This window comes from Symphodus melops (assembly GCF_947650265.1).
Source record: "Symphodus melops genome assembly, chromosome: 9".
NCBI lineage: Eukaryota > Metazoa > Chordata > Actinopteri > Labriformes > Labridae > Symphodus > Symphodus melops.
In genome coordinates, this window is record NC_136699.1 from 2505379 (window position 1) to 2523078 (window position 17700).

The 17700-nt window shown below is 41.3% G+C and overlaps 1 protein-coding gene across 2 annotated transcripts in view; it reads right to left on the bottom strand.

Annotated features, from left to right (window-relative positions):
* The window catches only part of fstl5 (follistatin-like 5), a 176867-nt gene that overhangs the window by 61539 nt on the left and 97628 nt on the right, over window positions 1-17700 (bottom strand). For both annotated transcript variants that reach the window (XM_079351527.1, XM_079351526.1), the window contains 2 exons: window positions 16662-16858; window positions 11226-11346 (listed from right to left, as the gene is read on the bottom strand). In XM_079351527.1, coding sequence (XP_079207653.1) covers window positions 11226-11346; window positions 16662-16858 — 318 coding nt within the window. The remainder of the gene's footprint in view (window positions 1-11225; window positions 11347-16661; window positions 16859-17700) is intronic.

A 17700-nucleotide genomic window follows, 5' to 3' on the forward strand; every position in this document is an offset into this window, starting at 1 on the left:
AGCAGTGAGAATGTAGAAACACACACGATCCCTTTGTTTTCCCAGGGAAAATACTTTTTTTTTTTTCCTCTTTTAATGTTGAACTGCCACCGCTAGTCGCACCGCTAAACAAAGCCGCTCCCTGTACAATAAGCAAAACAATAACAAAACAGCAATCAGGTGAAGTTTGAAGAGAAAGTGCTCCATGAAGACAAACACACATGTTGACAGGGAGAGGAGCGCGTCTTTGCACAATCCCAGGTCGCAGATATTCCTCTAAACTCCTGACAGAAACAAAACTCAGTTTAAAAGAGTTGGAAATGTATGCTGACTGAAACTAAAAACAAAGAAAGCAGGTAATCCTCTCCCTGAATACAGACCGTACAGACGTCAAGTTTACAGACAGCTTTCATGTTACAGCGTCTTTACATACTCTTCTTCATTCTAATGAAAAACTTCTCAACGACCGACATGTTTCCCTTTGAGCTTTCAGCGCTTTGATTTTATTTTGCACCTTCACCAAACCGGTGTTTGAGCAATCAATCAATTTATCTATCTTTATTCGTATAGTGCAAAAGCGGGTCAAAAGAGCATGCACATCGTTTTGTTTACAAAAAGCAGGTAACAGACCTTTCTTATTGCTATATTACAAGAGCCTAGCTTAATCCATCATAGCGTGGCGAGAAAAAACTTCTAGGATGGGGGGGTGGAACATAAACCATCGTTGCATGCAGGCAGCAGAAGACGGGACTCAAGGTCAACTATAACAGCTGACATGGAGACAAAAAGTGACTAAATATGAACCATATTGTGTGCACCCTTCTATTTATTATTTGAAACAGTTTGTTATATTCTTCATTGACAAAACTATTTATTTACGTTAGTTGAATTTTAAATGAAATTCGAGGCCCTTTGTGACTTGTGGATGAACAACAGATTGGTTTGCACAGTGTGGCTAATGTTAGCGACGCTGACACCAGCAGCCTTCAGTCCCACTTGCAGGTTAATGTCCACATTGCTGTGCCGAACGTGGTTATGGACTGTTCTTGTTAAGTGGTTATACTGTCATCTGTGTGTGGCTGCGTTGCAGCATTATACATCAGCAGTGTGGGCGAACGTTGGTAAAAATGCACAATACTTTATGTAGATTTGGGTTAGAGCTCGGCTGAACAGCTTTAAACATTGATCAGTGCTGATGTGCATTATAATGTGAATAACAGGTAGTTCAGGATGCTGCCAATGGGTCGATGTATCACTGCTGCAGGAAGGTGTTTTTATGAATATTTGGATCTGTTACATGTTTTGTATGATTCTCCTAAAACTTCAGGTCAGAGTCCAGGAAGCACTTTTCATCCTGATCTTATCTTAAGGTAAAGAAAATGTAAACAATGTAAGCTTGTTATCTCAACATCACAGACAGAATTAGCATCGCCTGAGCACATTTTTCAAAAGGTAACAGCTGAAGTCAAAGCCGACTGCTCCACATGTTCACACCCCGATTTATCTAAATAAATAAGTCAGTGTTTGTTTATTTGAAAACTCGGGAGCTCAACTTTAGGTCAGAGAACTTTGGCAACATTTTAAAGGCACAGCTGCCTTTGATGTAGAATCTGAGCTTTTCCACTTAAATGAGATTATTTTAAAATGCTCTCAACAGTTCCTACCCCGAGGAAAACACCCAAGGCACGACTTACAGTGGCCGGTCTTTCAGTATCTCTCATCATCTCTTGTCTCGTACTGCCGCATCCTCAGGAAAAAAAGTAGTGTACTGGGTTTTTTTTGTGTGTGTGTATGTATGTATGTGCAGGATTGTCGGTATAGCATGTTTAAAAATGCAAAGATTGCAGGTGTGACGTAAAGGGCGAGAGGCTAATAATTACCCTCTTCCTCTCTCCTCCCACAAACATTAGAAACATCAAGATGGCTGTAAAACCTGAACAAATGGCCTTAGTGAGTGCATTACCTGCGGCTGATCAGCCTTCAGTCTGTTTCCAAAGCAGCTGTTGGGAAAGATCCTCGGGGAGGGCCGACATTAGTATGCAACGGAGCCCGAGAGGAGCTCTAATTGGATTAATTTTATCACAGCTACCTTGTGGAAAACAACTAATGAAAAATCCCCTATCTTACTGCAATACGTAAATCATAGAGCACTTAAGCTATAGCAAAGAGGAGGTTGTGATTTAGTGGTTTTATTGTACTTGAACCATGTGAGCCTGCATTTCTCTAAACTGTGTTAGATTGCTTTCTTAAATATTTATTCAGAGTTTGATGTCTTGAGTTTTGTATTTTGGGGAGCGCCGACAGCCAGGAGGTTATGTCACAAGCCTCACGTATATACAGTCCATGTTGCATGGGCTGTGGGTTTGAATCTGACCTTTGGCTTTCTCTCTCTCTCTCTCTCTCTCTCTCTCTCTCTCTCTCTCTTTCTTTATTCAATACTTGACAGATAACTCTTTATTTCATTGCCAAATGTTGGTTTTCAAATTAAAAATGCGTGTCATGCTTTGCAGGGCAACGAGAGGGAGTGTTTTCAGATGGGGCCCCCTCAGGGAGGTTTCCTACTGTCATTGCAAAATTTGCACATATTGAACCATTAGCTGTGGTTCAAAGTGTGTCAGCCCTTAGGGGCCCCCTACTGGCCTGGAGCCTCAAGCAGTTGCCTCTAGTCCCTCCGCTCTGTCCTCCCAACATCTCCTGTCACTCTTCAGCTCTCTAATCCTACAAAAACAAATAACTTCATTAAAAATACGAGTTCTATGTACCGTATATGTATAAGAAACATGCATTAACCGACTGTACATGTTAGAAAAAAACATGTAAGTGTTTCCAGTTCAGTGAGCTTTCATCCAACTGCCTGCATGTTGTGCTTGTTTTTCCACCAGCATCCGCCTCACAGCACACTGCAGAGCTGCAAATAGCCCGTGCCAACACCTCGAACTGGATGACAGGAGATGGTAAATGTGGAGAAAAGAATGGGAATGTAGCAATCTGTTTACACTGAACTACTAAACAATCCTGACAGCTAGAAAAGCATGTTGAACCTCTCTCAGTCGGAGGGCGACGAAATCTGTTTTAGAAAGAGCGTTTTCCTCTAGCTGTGAATTCAGAGCAGGCTCGTCTGTGACGTGTGAGCTGTGTTGAAGCGTCATCCACTGAATCAAGAAAATCCTGGACCTCCAACAGCGTCATCGCCTTCAAAGTCAGCGATCTTTATCAATAGTTCACAATCTATGGGAAGAGGAATTTGGATTTATGCGATTTCAAACAGCTGCCTATAAAGATTAACTTTCACAAAGCAAGCCGGGAGTGACAAAAAAAAAAAGAGTTTGAGCTTTAAAAACAGCAGGGGGTATTGCAGTGATTTACTTCTGGGAGAGGATGTGCTCTTTTTTTTGGAAAGGCTGCTGTTGTGGATCCTTTTTTATTTAGATATATTCTCCGTCACATTTTTAATTCCAGCTGTTTTATATACATCATTTATCATGTTCTCGAAGACGTGGCACCGCTGTGGCTGCTCCTAAAAAGTGAGAGGAAAATAAATAAATAAATAACACACCACTTCATTTGTGGGTGAGCTGTGTACTCTTAAATAAACTCTTAAAAACTAGAGCTGGTTTGTGCAAAGTCTCAGAAGAGGACTGCAACAAAATCAATGTAGATAAAAAAAAAAAAGAAATCTTTGGGTATGTTTGACTGTTTGACTGATCAAGCAGATAAAAGAAGTAGAGGCAATGGTGGCTAAGCGCCTACAAAGTAAAGCTAATGTTGTGCTAATGTTAGCAGCACTGTGTGTTTAAGAACATCAGAAATACATGGAGGATTTGGGAGTATCAGCCTTTTTGTGTGTTTGGCCCAAAGACTGTAAATATGAATGGATGAAGCCTGAGTGACCTCCTCCATCTGTTCCTGCAGGGGGCGCTGGAGGCTCATCAGCAGCTGCCACCGTGCTGGAAATGCTGTCTCAACCTAACTTTGAGTCGACATAAATTAAATGTGAAATCTTAAACAATCCAAACCTTTGCGTGCATTTATGAGCGGATTCTTTCAAACACTGTTTTCATCTCTGCTCTTTGTTGATAAATGCGGAGCAGAGAGTCCGCTGAACCCTCGCAGATCCAACTCTCTCATGATCGAGATTAAAATGCATGAGTTACTGGAGTCATTTATTCTTTCCTTTTTTTTTTTCATAAATCTTTGCGTTTGTGTTTGGTAAATATATAATTTGTTGCAAACACAAAGCCTTCTCTCTTTCATCAAGTTTAAGAGGAACAGAATAAGCTTATCTCGGGAATTGTTGAGAAAATTGCCTCTTGTACTTGAGTTGAAGATCTCTTAGAATAAAACAAAATGTAATTCGACTTCTTTGAAATCTCTCTAATATATTCTGGAGATGGAAAACTCACATGTTGGAAAATGAACCATGAATTATGAAACCATTATAACACCACTTCCTGCAGCCTGTGCAGTGAATGCTCAGCAGGGGTTTTGACAAGTAAAAGCCTGAGTATCCATTAATTTGTCACCGTGCCATGGGAGCTGAATAACAGCGAACTCGTCTTAATGCAAGGAGCCGTCCCCGGAGGAGGCTGCACTGTTGGTTTGGATATCTAATTAGAATCTTCACCGACGAAGAGAGCGTAAATCAACTAATTTCTCCAGCTTCAGAAGCGTTCCGCAAATGTAGGGATTACTTCAGACTCGGAGGCAAACAAGAACAAAGCCGCCTGACATCGCAAGAAAAAGACAACAAGAGTCAAATCTACAGAACGAACTGACACAAAGAAACAACGACGCGCAGGATAAAAACACCGTAAAGCTGCTCCCCTGATTCCCCTCATGTAATCTCACGACCACATCAACATTTCAATATGATGGATCACATTATAGGCCATCTTATTTTCCCAGCAGTCCCTCTGGAATATAGCAGGTATATACAGTGTATATACTATACCAAGGTGTCCAGCCTCGGCAGCAGAAATCAAAGAGCTGTATCTCCTGGCTCAGTGGAGGAGTCAGGGTTCAGATCAATATCTTGGCACCCAAGAAACAACAAGCAAGGGTGAGAAATGTCCTACAGTGCAGCACTGATAGCATTAGCACTCTACTCAATAGAAAGCACAGCTGAGGGTATTACTGTGAGTCAATAAATAATGTGTGTAATGAAGACATAAACTTTGCATTTCTAACATTTTGCTTGTAGTTGACAGGCACTTTGGTTAAAAGCCATCGTAGTTGACAATGCAAGACTGCTATTGCCACAGTGTCAAATCTCTCAGCCCTCAGTAAAGCATGATGCCCTTTCACATGCACTATAAAAGCAAGGTGCACTTTAAAAGTGTTTCTGCGCGGGGACCTCAGAGGAGGGTTTGCTGGGGATGAGAGTCGAGCCAGTAAACTCGCCTGAGGGAGCATTCAGACACAGGATTCTTTCCAATCCTTTGCTCCTCGTTTTCATTGTTGCCTGTGAAGCGGCGTGTCTAGACACTTAGAGGATGCATTTAAAAGGTGTACCCAAACTAATAACATTAAGCTGTGCGGCGCACACGGCCGAGCTGCCTGTGATTGTCCAGCCAACTTCAAAGGGCTTAAACAGCCCATTGGCACAGGGACGAGGTCACAGGCTGCCTTGTGTGGAGCAGCTTTTAGAAAAGCCCCTCTGTCTGAACGACACCGACAAAGAAACTGTTCAGCCCACCTGTAGACACTGTTCAGAATATGCTTTCTAACTTCATGCATGGTAAATGGACTTGAGCTCGTATAGCGTCTTCTGACAACTCAAATCCCTTTCGCACTGCAGGTCACACCTACACATAAACTTCATCAGTATTAACTCCTTCATTCATACACATTTATACGCACCAGAAAAAAGCAGCAGGAGCAACTTGGTGGTTAAGTGTCTTGCCCGAGGACACATCTGACGTGTAACTGCAGGAGCTGGGCGTTTAACCCCAACCTTTCAGGTGACGACCAATGGATCTACCACTAACCAGCAGGTAAACACTGGTAAACACTTACATCAGGGATATAGTGTTCCATCTTTCAGGCATATTATTGTGACCGCTGTGGGTCAGTATGAGTGTCTTTCATCAGCTCCTGCAGTCATGTGTATAAATGGATAATCCTGATGGAGACTTGTGAAGTGGTGTGAATGTGTAGGTGTGACCTGTGGTGCACAGAAGTGCTCTGAGATGTCAGAAAAGTGTGAGACAAGTCAATTTACCATTTACAGTAAGCATTACTCAAATATGGCAGATGGCAAACAGTGATCGCAGATGTGCACCTCCCTCGCCGCACTGACTGCAGAAAAGTATGACTATTACATTTTGGCAGAGTGAAAAACTCCGGAGTCAACCAGGGAAAGGAGCACCTGTGTCACATCTCCCATCTCAATTGATGCTTCATGTCTGCTCCATCTCTACAATACTGAGTATGATTCAAATCTTTTCATGTTTATCTATTCAGTGACGATTCTAGAGTCTGTTGGGGCCCGGAAAAATAATTAGGGCCCCCGCTGACCACTATTATATCCACCTGTGTCCCGATACGCTTCATGTTTAGTTTTTCACTCCCAGACAGATATCTCCTCTTTATTTTCCTTCAGTAATTTTCACTGATGTACTTTGGTTTTCACAGGAGACATCCATGCTAAGCAAGGCAATGGAAGAGAGAGTGCCGTCAGGTGCAGGGCCCATTAGGGAGGTTTCCTACTGTCTTTGCAAAATTTGCAAATTTGAGCTTCTGCTGTGGTTTCAAGTTTGTCACCCTCAGGGGCCCCAAATGGGCCCTGTCTGCAGTATAAAGATGATCAAATAAAATGATGGTGATTGCCAGGCCTATTACTCGACCGTACTGCAGCTTTGTCCACATTATGCCCATGTCGACTAAAAATCCACATTTGTCTTTGTGCTGCTGAAAGTTGACGTCAACGTCTGACAGTCAATGCCGACGTGTCGCGACGTTCCCCTGAAAAAAGTTAATGACAATTCATGATGGATGACACCTTATCTGTTTACCCATGATGCACCAGGCCATCATTCACTAAATTATTCAACGATGACAAGGGGGGTGACTATCAGTAACGTGGCAGACATCATTCATATCTGTAACATCATCTAATTAAAAGACATCACTTCTGCCAGACAGCTTCCTTACTGCTAGCTGAGGCAAATTGATTCTCAACCCCCCTCTAGTCTATGCAAAGCAGGGATGAATAATGCATGCACATTAAAGTCTTATCTGCTGTCCTGACAAACAATGTTGCCACGCTTTTGGATATTCCACTAAGGTGTGCAAAGGGTCCTTATTAGCAGAGTAGTTGGACAGGTGGCGTTTTCATGGCGAGTCTTTCTGGATTTACAGCCGTTCCTTTCCGAGCTGCGCCGTAACTCTGGACGCAGCGGATCAGCTGATTTACTTCGTGACAGTGCTCGCTTTACGACGGCGCTTAAGGTATTTGCATTGGATCTTTTACAGCTGACACTCACAGATTATGTCGGCAATGAACTGAAAAACTATAACTTTGCAATTCTTTTTTATTTTTTGCCTCTGGCAGCTGAGACCCTTTATTGCTTCATCGGAAACCTACATGTCATTTAAAGACATGTTCAAGGCTACAACTCAAGTCATTACTGAGGACATCTGCAGTTGCATTCTGCCAGTGACAATGCACCTTGCCTCGGTTATTAAGGAGATAGACGAAGCTTTAACATTGTGTTTGTTGTGTTTATACCTTCAAGTGGAAGAATACCAAACGCAGTAAACCAGACTGGCAACGCTCCGTTAATCTGATTGAATGGTGTTTTTAATTTGATATAACAACGTCATAAAAAGTTATGCTTCTGCAATTAGCATTTATGTGCTAATGAAAGAATATAGATGATGTTTGATGAGTTTTTGTGTGTACGTGCACGGCAAACAATGCAGCACCTTGTTCTAGTTACAGATGGTTTTCTACCTGGAGAGGCCGACGCTGCTCGACAGGGATGGGACAAAATATCGATTCGGCAATATTCTGTCATCCTGACTCTGACCTGATAGAGTGAGATCAGATGTTCTCTAGTCATCCCAAAACTAGGAAAACTAGGTGACACAATTATCAAATTGCTAATGCCAAATATTAACAGATTCCTTTACCAATTTGACTCAGGTCATCACCACATCATGACACTTCATGGTGGCGGTTAAGACATGAACGAGGGGAAAATAAGTTTATAGGGCAAAGAAGAAAGCTGACAGTGAGATGACAGAAAAGAAAAAAGACAGAGGTGAAAATGTTGAGTATCCTACTGTATCGTACTGACATTATCATGTTGTGAAGTACATTACCCTTTAATATTGTATGCCTTACAGAAGAGTGCAGTATTGTACTCTACCAAATCATACCATATAGTACAGTATACCTACCATGTGGTACCAGATCATACAGTATCATGAGTTATCTCCCAATCTCCCCCCCTAATGTTAAAGAAATGTTTGTAATTCTGAATCCATTGATATTGCCATAGAGTCAAGATCTCTGCACATTTCAGCATTCTCAGTTCATCTTTTCTAACAAGTCTGTTTATGTCTTTCCCATCAGGTCTGCTGGTTGGCATTCGAGTCTTCTGTTTCCTGATATAGGCGGTTCTTTCAGGCTCCAGTCACATTTTCTTGTGTTTTTGTTGATGTTGTGATCCCCTGTAGACTGTTTATTAATGCATTGTACAGCGCTTTGGTCAGCTGTTGCTTTATAGATAAACGTGACTTGACTTGATAATGTGTTGATAAATGAACCTCTCCAGTATTTCATGGCTGCAGGCCTTTCCAGCATAACTGTGTTATCTTCCTGACATGCGAATAGAGTCCTATTGAAATTAAGTAAATTGAAAATGTTCAGTGCAGTTGTTCAGTCTCCTGAGAAGGTTGAATTGGCGACCTTACTATCAAAGCCTCTCCTATTCCGCTGCCTCTCAGGCCCTTTTTTTAAGCACCTAAGCATTTTGCATGGTGATGTAGGTCGATGGATAAAGTGAAGAAGACACCATCTGTGAACTGCAATGACCTCCAAGTGTGTCAAAGCGCTCATTTAAATTCAGTGTTGGGTTGAATGGAGGTGAAATGGCTCGGAGCACTCCAGGAGAGTGAATGAAATTCATAAGTCAAGTTGAGTTGTTGACAAAGACATAAAAAGTGATCTCAAGCACTTCATTGCCTGATTAGAGTGTACATGTTTTTTTTCTTTTCATAGTGAAATGATTTAATAAAAAAGGCTTTTGCAATCAATCATTCATATTTTTCTTGCTAAATAACAACGTTAGGTAGCACATAGAGATGAAGAATGGAAGTAGAAGAGAGGGAGGAAGACGGGTTGAAAGGAACTCAGCCACAGACGGTAAGATTTATTATTATTAAAGATCCCATTTCCGTGCGTGGAGTTAAGCTGGGAGCTTGGGAAAAAAAGATCAGAACACTGAGGAGGAAGTAGCTAGAGTTAGAGAACTTCACTTAAAAAAAAAAAAAAAACAACAGTGCAACCCTCCCCAGATTGGCTGAGGTAACTTTCGTTTTTTTGTGACTTGCCAGAAGGGGTTCTCTCCCACACATTCACGTACGATGTGAGGAACAGCAGATAAGAATGAGAATCTGCCTTTTGCCATTTTGCTCTCGTGACTTCGTCTGCTCAAAGAAATGCTTAAAACACAAAAGGGTCGGCAAGATGAAGGTTGATTATGAATTCTCTCCGGCTCCTAAATGTGTCAAGCCAGCCAAATGTCAGAGGAAACTCAGTCAGAGGATATTGAGCTGACTGAAAATGTCAGGCAGGGAGTATCGGGAGAGGCAGCATGAGGGGGGGAAACAAAAGAAGGAAATTGACGCACATGTGTAGGTTTCACTCGGATACAGAGGAGCAACTGTCATCATTATGTTGCCTAATGAGGGCAGGGTTCGGTTTGAATCCATGTTTCACCCCTCAATCAATCGAACCAGAATTGGCAGACACCCAAAAGGGTTGAGATTACAGCCACAATCTGGAGTTAAATTAAATGGACCTTTGGCTTCATCATCGTAAATTTAGAAAGAGCCATGTTTCCAAGCAACTGCAACAATGGAAACCCCCCCCCCTCAGATTTCACATCAAAACACAATCAACACTTGACTTTTCTTTCCTGATGCACAGAAGGTTCACACATTTTATTTTTGTGCCTTCAAAAAGAAAAATAAAGAGGAAGCAAGTGTTTCAGGATTTTGTAAATGTGTAAATTAGTTCTGCCACATTATCACATTTATTTGTGTCTCTGTCTGTCTTACTTTATGAAAAAAAAATATCAAACTTATTGAAATATTATCCAGTGTTACCTACCTTGTAAACACTACCTAACTGGTGACACACACAGCTAAAGATAGCCACACGACTGACTGGGACTGATGCAAACTTTGGTGACCAAATGTGGTGGTGTCATTCACATCTTTGTCGTACTCGGCTCTCTCCTCCCTTTAAGTACTCATTGGTGCTATGGTGCATTCAAGTGATGGCAGACACATCGGAAACATTAGTTTCTGTGTTGTAAAATACACATGAACACCTGCTCAAGTCGGAACGACCTATTTGCTCAAATATAACTTGTAGCAGAGTCTTTTTTTCATATCCAAATTTACAGACTGAAAATATGTAAACACATTGAAGTCGGAAAAACGACTTCCCAACTCAGAAACTGGGACCATCCAAGGAGAACAAGAATGCAGCAGTAACAACAAATCAAACAAGCCCTCCTTTGATTTGTAATTATGTCGATGGATGTGATTGGTTATTATGGGGTTTTTTTTCACCTGTGTGAAAGATTTAATTTTTTTTCAATGTCATACCAACCCTATTTAAATGAGGTTTGCAATGTGTTACTTATTGACCTCGATGAGGGCCACAAGCCGAAACATGTAAATCTAATCAGGTAACTAAAGTTCGACAGCAGCTTTTTAACCTCTTCAAGCCTTTTTCAGTCTCCTTGCACCTTGGTTAGTTGGTGAAGATGTGCCAGAAAAATCTACTCTGCTTCTGTGGGACTGATGTTTTACAATTGTAGTCCTACACACTCTTATCCATGCTCTCTCAAATGAAGGACAAGGAAAATGTGAGCACAACAATACCAGAAGCTGCTTGAGTGGGCAATTTTTCAGATGATTTTTAAGCTATATGAAAAATACAAAAGTTGAAATGAGTTTTTTTCTTCTTCCAAAGGGCTCAACAATTTCTTTAAAACCTTCAAACTTACCAAAAGCTGTGTAAAACTCTTCTTTTGTCAGGTGCTCGTCGTCGTTGACGTCGTTGTACTTGAGCAGGTCGAACAGCGTGCACTCGGAAACATCCTTCGACAGACCCTCTTGTTTGATGACCTTCAATGAAAGCAGTGAGATTTGGTCAAGAAGGTGAACTCTTTATTGGACTGTAAATGAATGGCTACTTTAAAAAGTTGGTGGGACATTCTCAGCACGTCCTTCACACAGCCCATATAATAGCACAATACAGAAATAGAATAATAATTTAACAAGCACATCAAATGACATACAAAACCAGCTCCATTTGGTTTTTCCCTGTATGACATCACAAAGGGCAGTAGCCCCTCCCCCAGGTGGGTGACACTCCCACAGCTAGGTGTTTGTTCTGCCCTCTGAGTCTACCTTCTCACCGTAAACAATAGGACATGGAGCCAGAAAGCAGTGAGTACACCCGAGCCCTTCCAGAGAGGGGGCGTGGTCAGACACAGCTCATTTACATATTTAAAGCTACAGACACAGAAACAGCCTGTTCTGAGCAGGGCTGAAATAGAGGGGTTTATAGACATGATCAAATACAGGATCAGAGGGGATTTACAACAACACACTTCACACACATGATGAAGAGGAGCTTGGAGACTCACTCAGTGAAGAAGAGGAGAATATGTGACCTTAAAGGCATACTGAATTAATTGCAAAGGACTAACATTTCAATGCACTCCGTCTTCCTCAGAGTCCAACAAATGACCAATCTGTAAAAATATTAGAATTTCGCAAATAACTCTTTTAAAGTCAACCCAGCGAGTCCACTTTTGCGTTGTGTTGTGTTTAACATTCGATCAGCAGAGCTTTTTTTTTTTTATATAAAACTGTTTTTATTAATACGAAATTCAAAAAACTAAAACATCCATCCACAGTGGATGGATGGATGTATTCATTTCGTGCCCGTGATCGACTGTCAACTTTGAAAAGTTTGGACACAGCCTCATCTCGACAGGTAGTCAAGGTTACGTTCCTCTCAACTTTTGGTTGAATGTCAGAATTGATGAAACAGAAAAAGATTATGAGCTGTCAGTCTGTCGAAGGCAGACGGAGGCTAGCAGAAGTTTGTGTCACAGTGGATGGTGAAAGTCCCGAAAACACTGTGCAAGGTTTTTATGATTAACCCGATTCTACTCAACCCTCTCCGCACGGCCCCAACAGTAAATCATCCATCACACTCGATCAGCTGTCAAAAGGCTGATCACATGGGACAGCTTAGTACATCATGACTCGCCTATCGGATCAGTGCATTTCCTCGCTTACTTGCCCAGAATAAAGGAGTCACCTGTAACAGTGTTTCACAAGAAACCCTCAAAGAAACAAATAACCAAGGCGTGCAAAATAAACAGAAGCTTGTGCCTTATTTCAATCTGAAATTACTTAAACCAATCTTCAAGATTAACTCTTCTTGCATGTAATAATTAGTCGATTTGTGTCTAATTGAAACCAAAAGGAAGCAAGTGAGGACTAAAAAGGCTTCTGCAGATTCCTCAGGGAGAGACGTCATGGAAACTCAAAAACATGCTTGCTTCATCTGGTCCTTCTTGTGAGCTTGCTTTCTGGAGTGATGTAAGTGTCAGTGGGGATACATTTGTGCTGTAAGTGGTGTTGCAGTCACAGGTTTTTTTATGCTTCAACTCTAAAATTCTTTAATAGTTCACGACATGGCCTCGCACCCCACACACAAACTTGTGATTGCATCAGACTTCTGCAGCAGTCACTTTCCTGCGGCAGGTGACGGAGACATCCACGGTGAAAGGAGGAGAAGAAATAAAAAAAACAACCAGGAAGGCAAATGTTTTCTAGCATCCAGCAGACCTTGTGAGCTAAATGAACTGAGAAACATCATGGACAGGATAACTGGCTTTAATGTTTAGAGCTTCAAATGGAAGCTGAATATACTCTTGCTCAGTCAGGTATAACACCTCTTTACAAATTACAGAAAGGCTACGTATTTATCGCTGCAAAACCATTTAAAGTAATTATAAAGAACCTTCTCTGTTGGCACTGGAAGTCCGCTCTATGGCAGCATGAGCCAATATGCTGATCATTGGAAAAAGATGTGAATAGGTCAACTACTGTAGATGATGATGGGTCTGATAGAAAAGTCTTTATTCAACTCTGAGAAAGAGGTTGTGTTTGTATGGATCTTAACATGCTATTTCCTGTTCTGGTCAATTCGAGTGGTCACAGAATAATGGGGCAAGCAGAGTTTGAGTTCTTAAACTTATGTCTTTATTAACAGGAATCCTTTTCAAAAGACAGAGCTGCATAACACATCGGAGAGTCTGCAGGGAGACGCAGAAGCTCCAACCTTGAGATGTTTTTAAAACTCGTATTTATAAAGCACTTTGGAACGTGCCGGTTTCGAAATCAACTTTCTGCTTTCAGCTCAATGATCTAACTTTGCCAGGCGAGGTTATTTGGTGTGATTGTTTTGTAATGCATTTTCTCTGTAGCACGACTTTCACAAAGGTTTAGAAATGTCATGGGTTACTATCACCACGAGCATCGAGTCAGGATGCATGAACCCAGACCGCGATTTTAATTTATGCTTCACAAGATTATTATCTTCAAATTATGTTCTAAAGGGTTCCAGAAGGGGGATTAAAACACACACAGGATCAGGAAGTGTATAAAGGAAGTGAGGTAGGAGAAGAAAGGAAGTTGGATCCTTTCTACAAAAGTTAGTGAAGAGAGTGCTGGATTGAATCTATGCAGGATCAAGAAATGTCTCTAAAATGTCCGGCGTTCATAGGTTAAATGATAGATTCAGGCGAGGTTTAAAAAAAAAAGGAAGAAGTTTTGATTTGCCATTTTAAAAAGGGCACTCAGGACTAAAAGGCCAGGGACGATTGCTCCCCGTGCACCTTCATGTGCACAGCCTTAGCAAGTCAAGTAAGCCAGGGTGAGCGATTTCCATCCCAGAATTTCAGATGAGATCAGAGAATGCACCAATTAGAAAGGGCGCTTCAGGCCAAGATGGAGGCAGCTATAGTTTCCAACTTTGAACTGCTGATAAAACTTTGATTTCCTTCCTTTTTCAGGTCCTGGTCAAGGTCATGTTCACACCAAAATACCATAAAAAGAGAAGAGTTTTTCTTTTTCATTTGCGATGATCGTCTTTTATCACTGAGACAGTTCTCTGGTTTCTCCAGAGACAGCGGGAACGAGAGATTTCCTCGACACTTGATGGAGGAGAAACTGAACCGTTATTTTTTTTAATTTACAAATCACATCCTCAAGAGAGAAGAAGGTATCTGTATATTCTGGGCTATTAATTAAATTCTGGTACAACATTTAATCCACTGGCATAAAAAAACAACACAAAAAAAACCTAATTAAAGACTGAATTCATAACTGTGTTCAGTCACCCTTATTTTGAGTCACTGTCACAAAAACGCCTCTGTTTATATAACTGTTCCACTGTGGCATTCATCAAGCACTCATTTACTATGTGATGATTCTCTTCTGGACAGATATAATTCTCAAGTTCAACATTTGTATGATTTTTTTTGTGGCTACAGGCCTGAACATGATTTTAAAGCTGCAGAAAATAAAGGGAACAAAAAAAGACGTGCTTTTTTTTTTTTTTAAAGAGGAAGTTTAGATGCTTGGATTATTATTCGTAAAGAATCATTTCTTAACAAATGTTATCTCCAGACATTTTACACAAAGAGTATTTTGGAATAAAACGCAGGAAGGATTTCTCCTTTGTGTTCTTCGCGTTCCTGTTGTCCACACTTCGTTGCAGCTAAGGTCGGAGGTCGGAACACGCCGTACATGAAAGACGACTGCGGAAAAAACACCCTTTGAATTTAGCCCTGTAAGAGCCACCTTACATTTTATTCTGACTATTCCAGGCAAGCTCAACGCTCTTCGTTTCTTAAACAAATTGTCTCATGAAGCTCTGAGTGAATTCAAACCTGCCAAGAATCCCACATGTGTGGCAGAGAGAGACAGAGGGGGAAAAAAGGAGGCTAAAAGCAGCGCTCTATGAGCCTCTGTAAAGAGCTCCTCCATCTGGATGTTAATTATTGCTGACTGGCTTGTATGATTCGAACACCAAGGAGACTTGGAGCGGCACATCTTGAACTGGAAAAGAGTTAAAGGGGGTGAAAAATAGGTCCAAAGTTACATTAAAGAGGTTTAAATGGCATATTCACGTTCATATTTGGAGCATACTGACAACGTTATTCCTGGAATCACAACACAACACTGTTTGTTGTTGGCTGTACATTCCCCTTACTTAGCATTGACTCCGTGTGTGCTGGCAGGGGGCGCCATGTAAATGTAAAAACATGTAAAAATATGATAATAATGTGAAAATATGGCAAAAAACATCCACATTTAGAGGCAATATTTGGATGCTTTGAGCTAAAAAAAATGTTAATACATTCAATGGAGTCTAATGAGACCTCCCCTGTTGGGCAAGAGAGCACTGACAGAGCTAACCAAGGTGACCCCTGTACAGATGGGATATCTTAGGGGATCAGCACGAGACCGACCTCAGAACAGCAACTGGTTTCAAGGCTCGAGAAAATCACCGCGGGTTGCTTACCCTTTCAATTATTTACATACTTCTTATATTGGATCAGTCCTGAGGTGCTGAGAGAGAGTGTTTGTTATGCACAGAATCTCTTCTTTCCTCACAGCAGCCACAAAAAGCTCTTTTATACAACCATCCCTCTTGGCAGCGCCGGTCAAAAGGCTGCAGCCTCCCGTGAGCATGACGCTCCTTTGGCCCACATTGCTTTTCAAAAGATTTACCAGGAGCCTCTTGCTGAAGCTACCAGAGGGAAGGGTAAGAGGAGTAAGATGGACACAATTATGGCAGGCATCAAAGAGGCGAGTTTGAACACCTGAGCGCACAGATGGATGGTTCATTTGTAGACTCCTTTCGGATGGATTTTTGAATAAAAATGACGGTTTTGACAGACGTGAGAGGTGCTGCAGGGGAAGTCTTTAAAAACCCCTTGAAGCCTGTAGTTGCTTCCACTCCAAATGCAGTCCGTATTCCTCCACTGCTGGTTGATGCACTTTCAATACAAACCTAGGAAACCTGTACAAGCACTAGATTGTCATAGGAGCAGTCGGAGACAGAACAACATCCGTTTGATGTGCTATGTATGCTCTTTTTTTTATGCTATATCTTTTTATGTGCTGTTTTCAAATAAATGTTCTCAACTTAATTTAGCGTCTACTTATAAGCAGAAACATGGAGAAAAAAAAAACGTTGTAATCCTTGGACACAAATTCAAGGGGTTAAAGTTTTTTGGGGAAGAAGAATCAGACAGTTCAGATCTGCTGTACCGGTCATTGCATTTTACCTTCCAACCAATAATTGCCCTAAAACTCAGATCTCTTTATCTTCTATCGTTCAGTGTCCTCACCTGTGAGAGCTCGCTGGCACCTATTTGACCGTTGCTGTCAGCGTCAAAGCGTTTGAACATCATGTCCACCAGTTGCTTCCTGGCAGCCATGTTGTCCTTGTGGGCGCCGTGGATCTTAGACCCCATGTAGCGTTTGTCATGCAAATCCAGAATCTTGGTTTTCAGCCGACGGTAGTCGCTCAGTCTGCAGTTATCATCTGGGGGGAAAAAAAAGAAGAAAACACAGATGCAGAATGGTTATAGAAGAGAGAGAGAGAGAAAATCTGTGTCATATTGTCGAAATCTCTGCCGTTAGAGCTGAGGGTGAAATGTTTTATTTTATGGTGTTTGGATGACTTAAAAACACAATTTGAATGTTAAACAGATGTCTAAATAGATATTTCAGAAACACTTAAATGAATCCCAGATGAGAGAAAAGGTGCATGATTAAAAGCCTTGATCTAAAGAATCCTAAAATTGGATGCAATGTTTTCGAATCTCAGCCAATTAATACCTGTGAAATCTGTAATCCCCCTGAAGACTCACATTATTAAACAATAAGAAGCTGTTTATACACAGCCAAACCCAAATCTGAGCACCTCTTTGATTGTCTTCATCACAATAACAAATGCTAAGGATTATTTTCCCGGGGGGAGAACAAACACAGTGACAGTCGTGCGGCATTTCGCCGCCTACAACACAAAGAAAAAGACGAACAAATCCATCACACGGATGTCAAGAGCCGAGCCTGACAGCAACAGAAAACATGATGCTGTTGTATTTACAATCTGCCATCAAAGGCTGCAGATCAAACGAGTCAACTACATGAAAGGTTGAGCCGAGTAAAGTCGAGGCAAAGAGAAAAATAATGAGTCGAACTTGCTGTTGACACATGTCATATCAACTCCTTATTGTTAGATCTGGAGTGTTTCTCCCCTAATAACAGAAACATTAGCTGGTGTCAACAAACCCACAGCAAGAAAAAAAACCAAAAACAACTTTTTTTGTTCCTTGAGATGTTTTTCAAGTCTCCGGGGAGAAGGTGACATCTCGAGCTTAT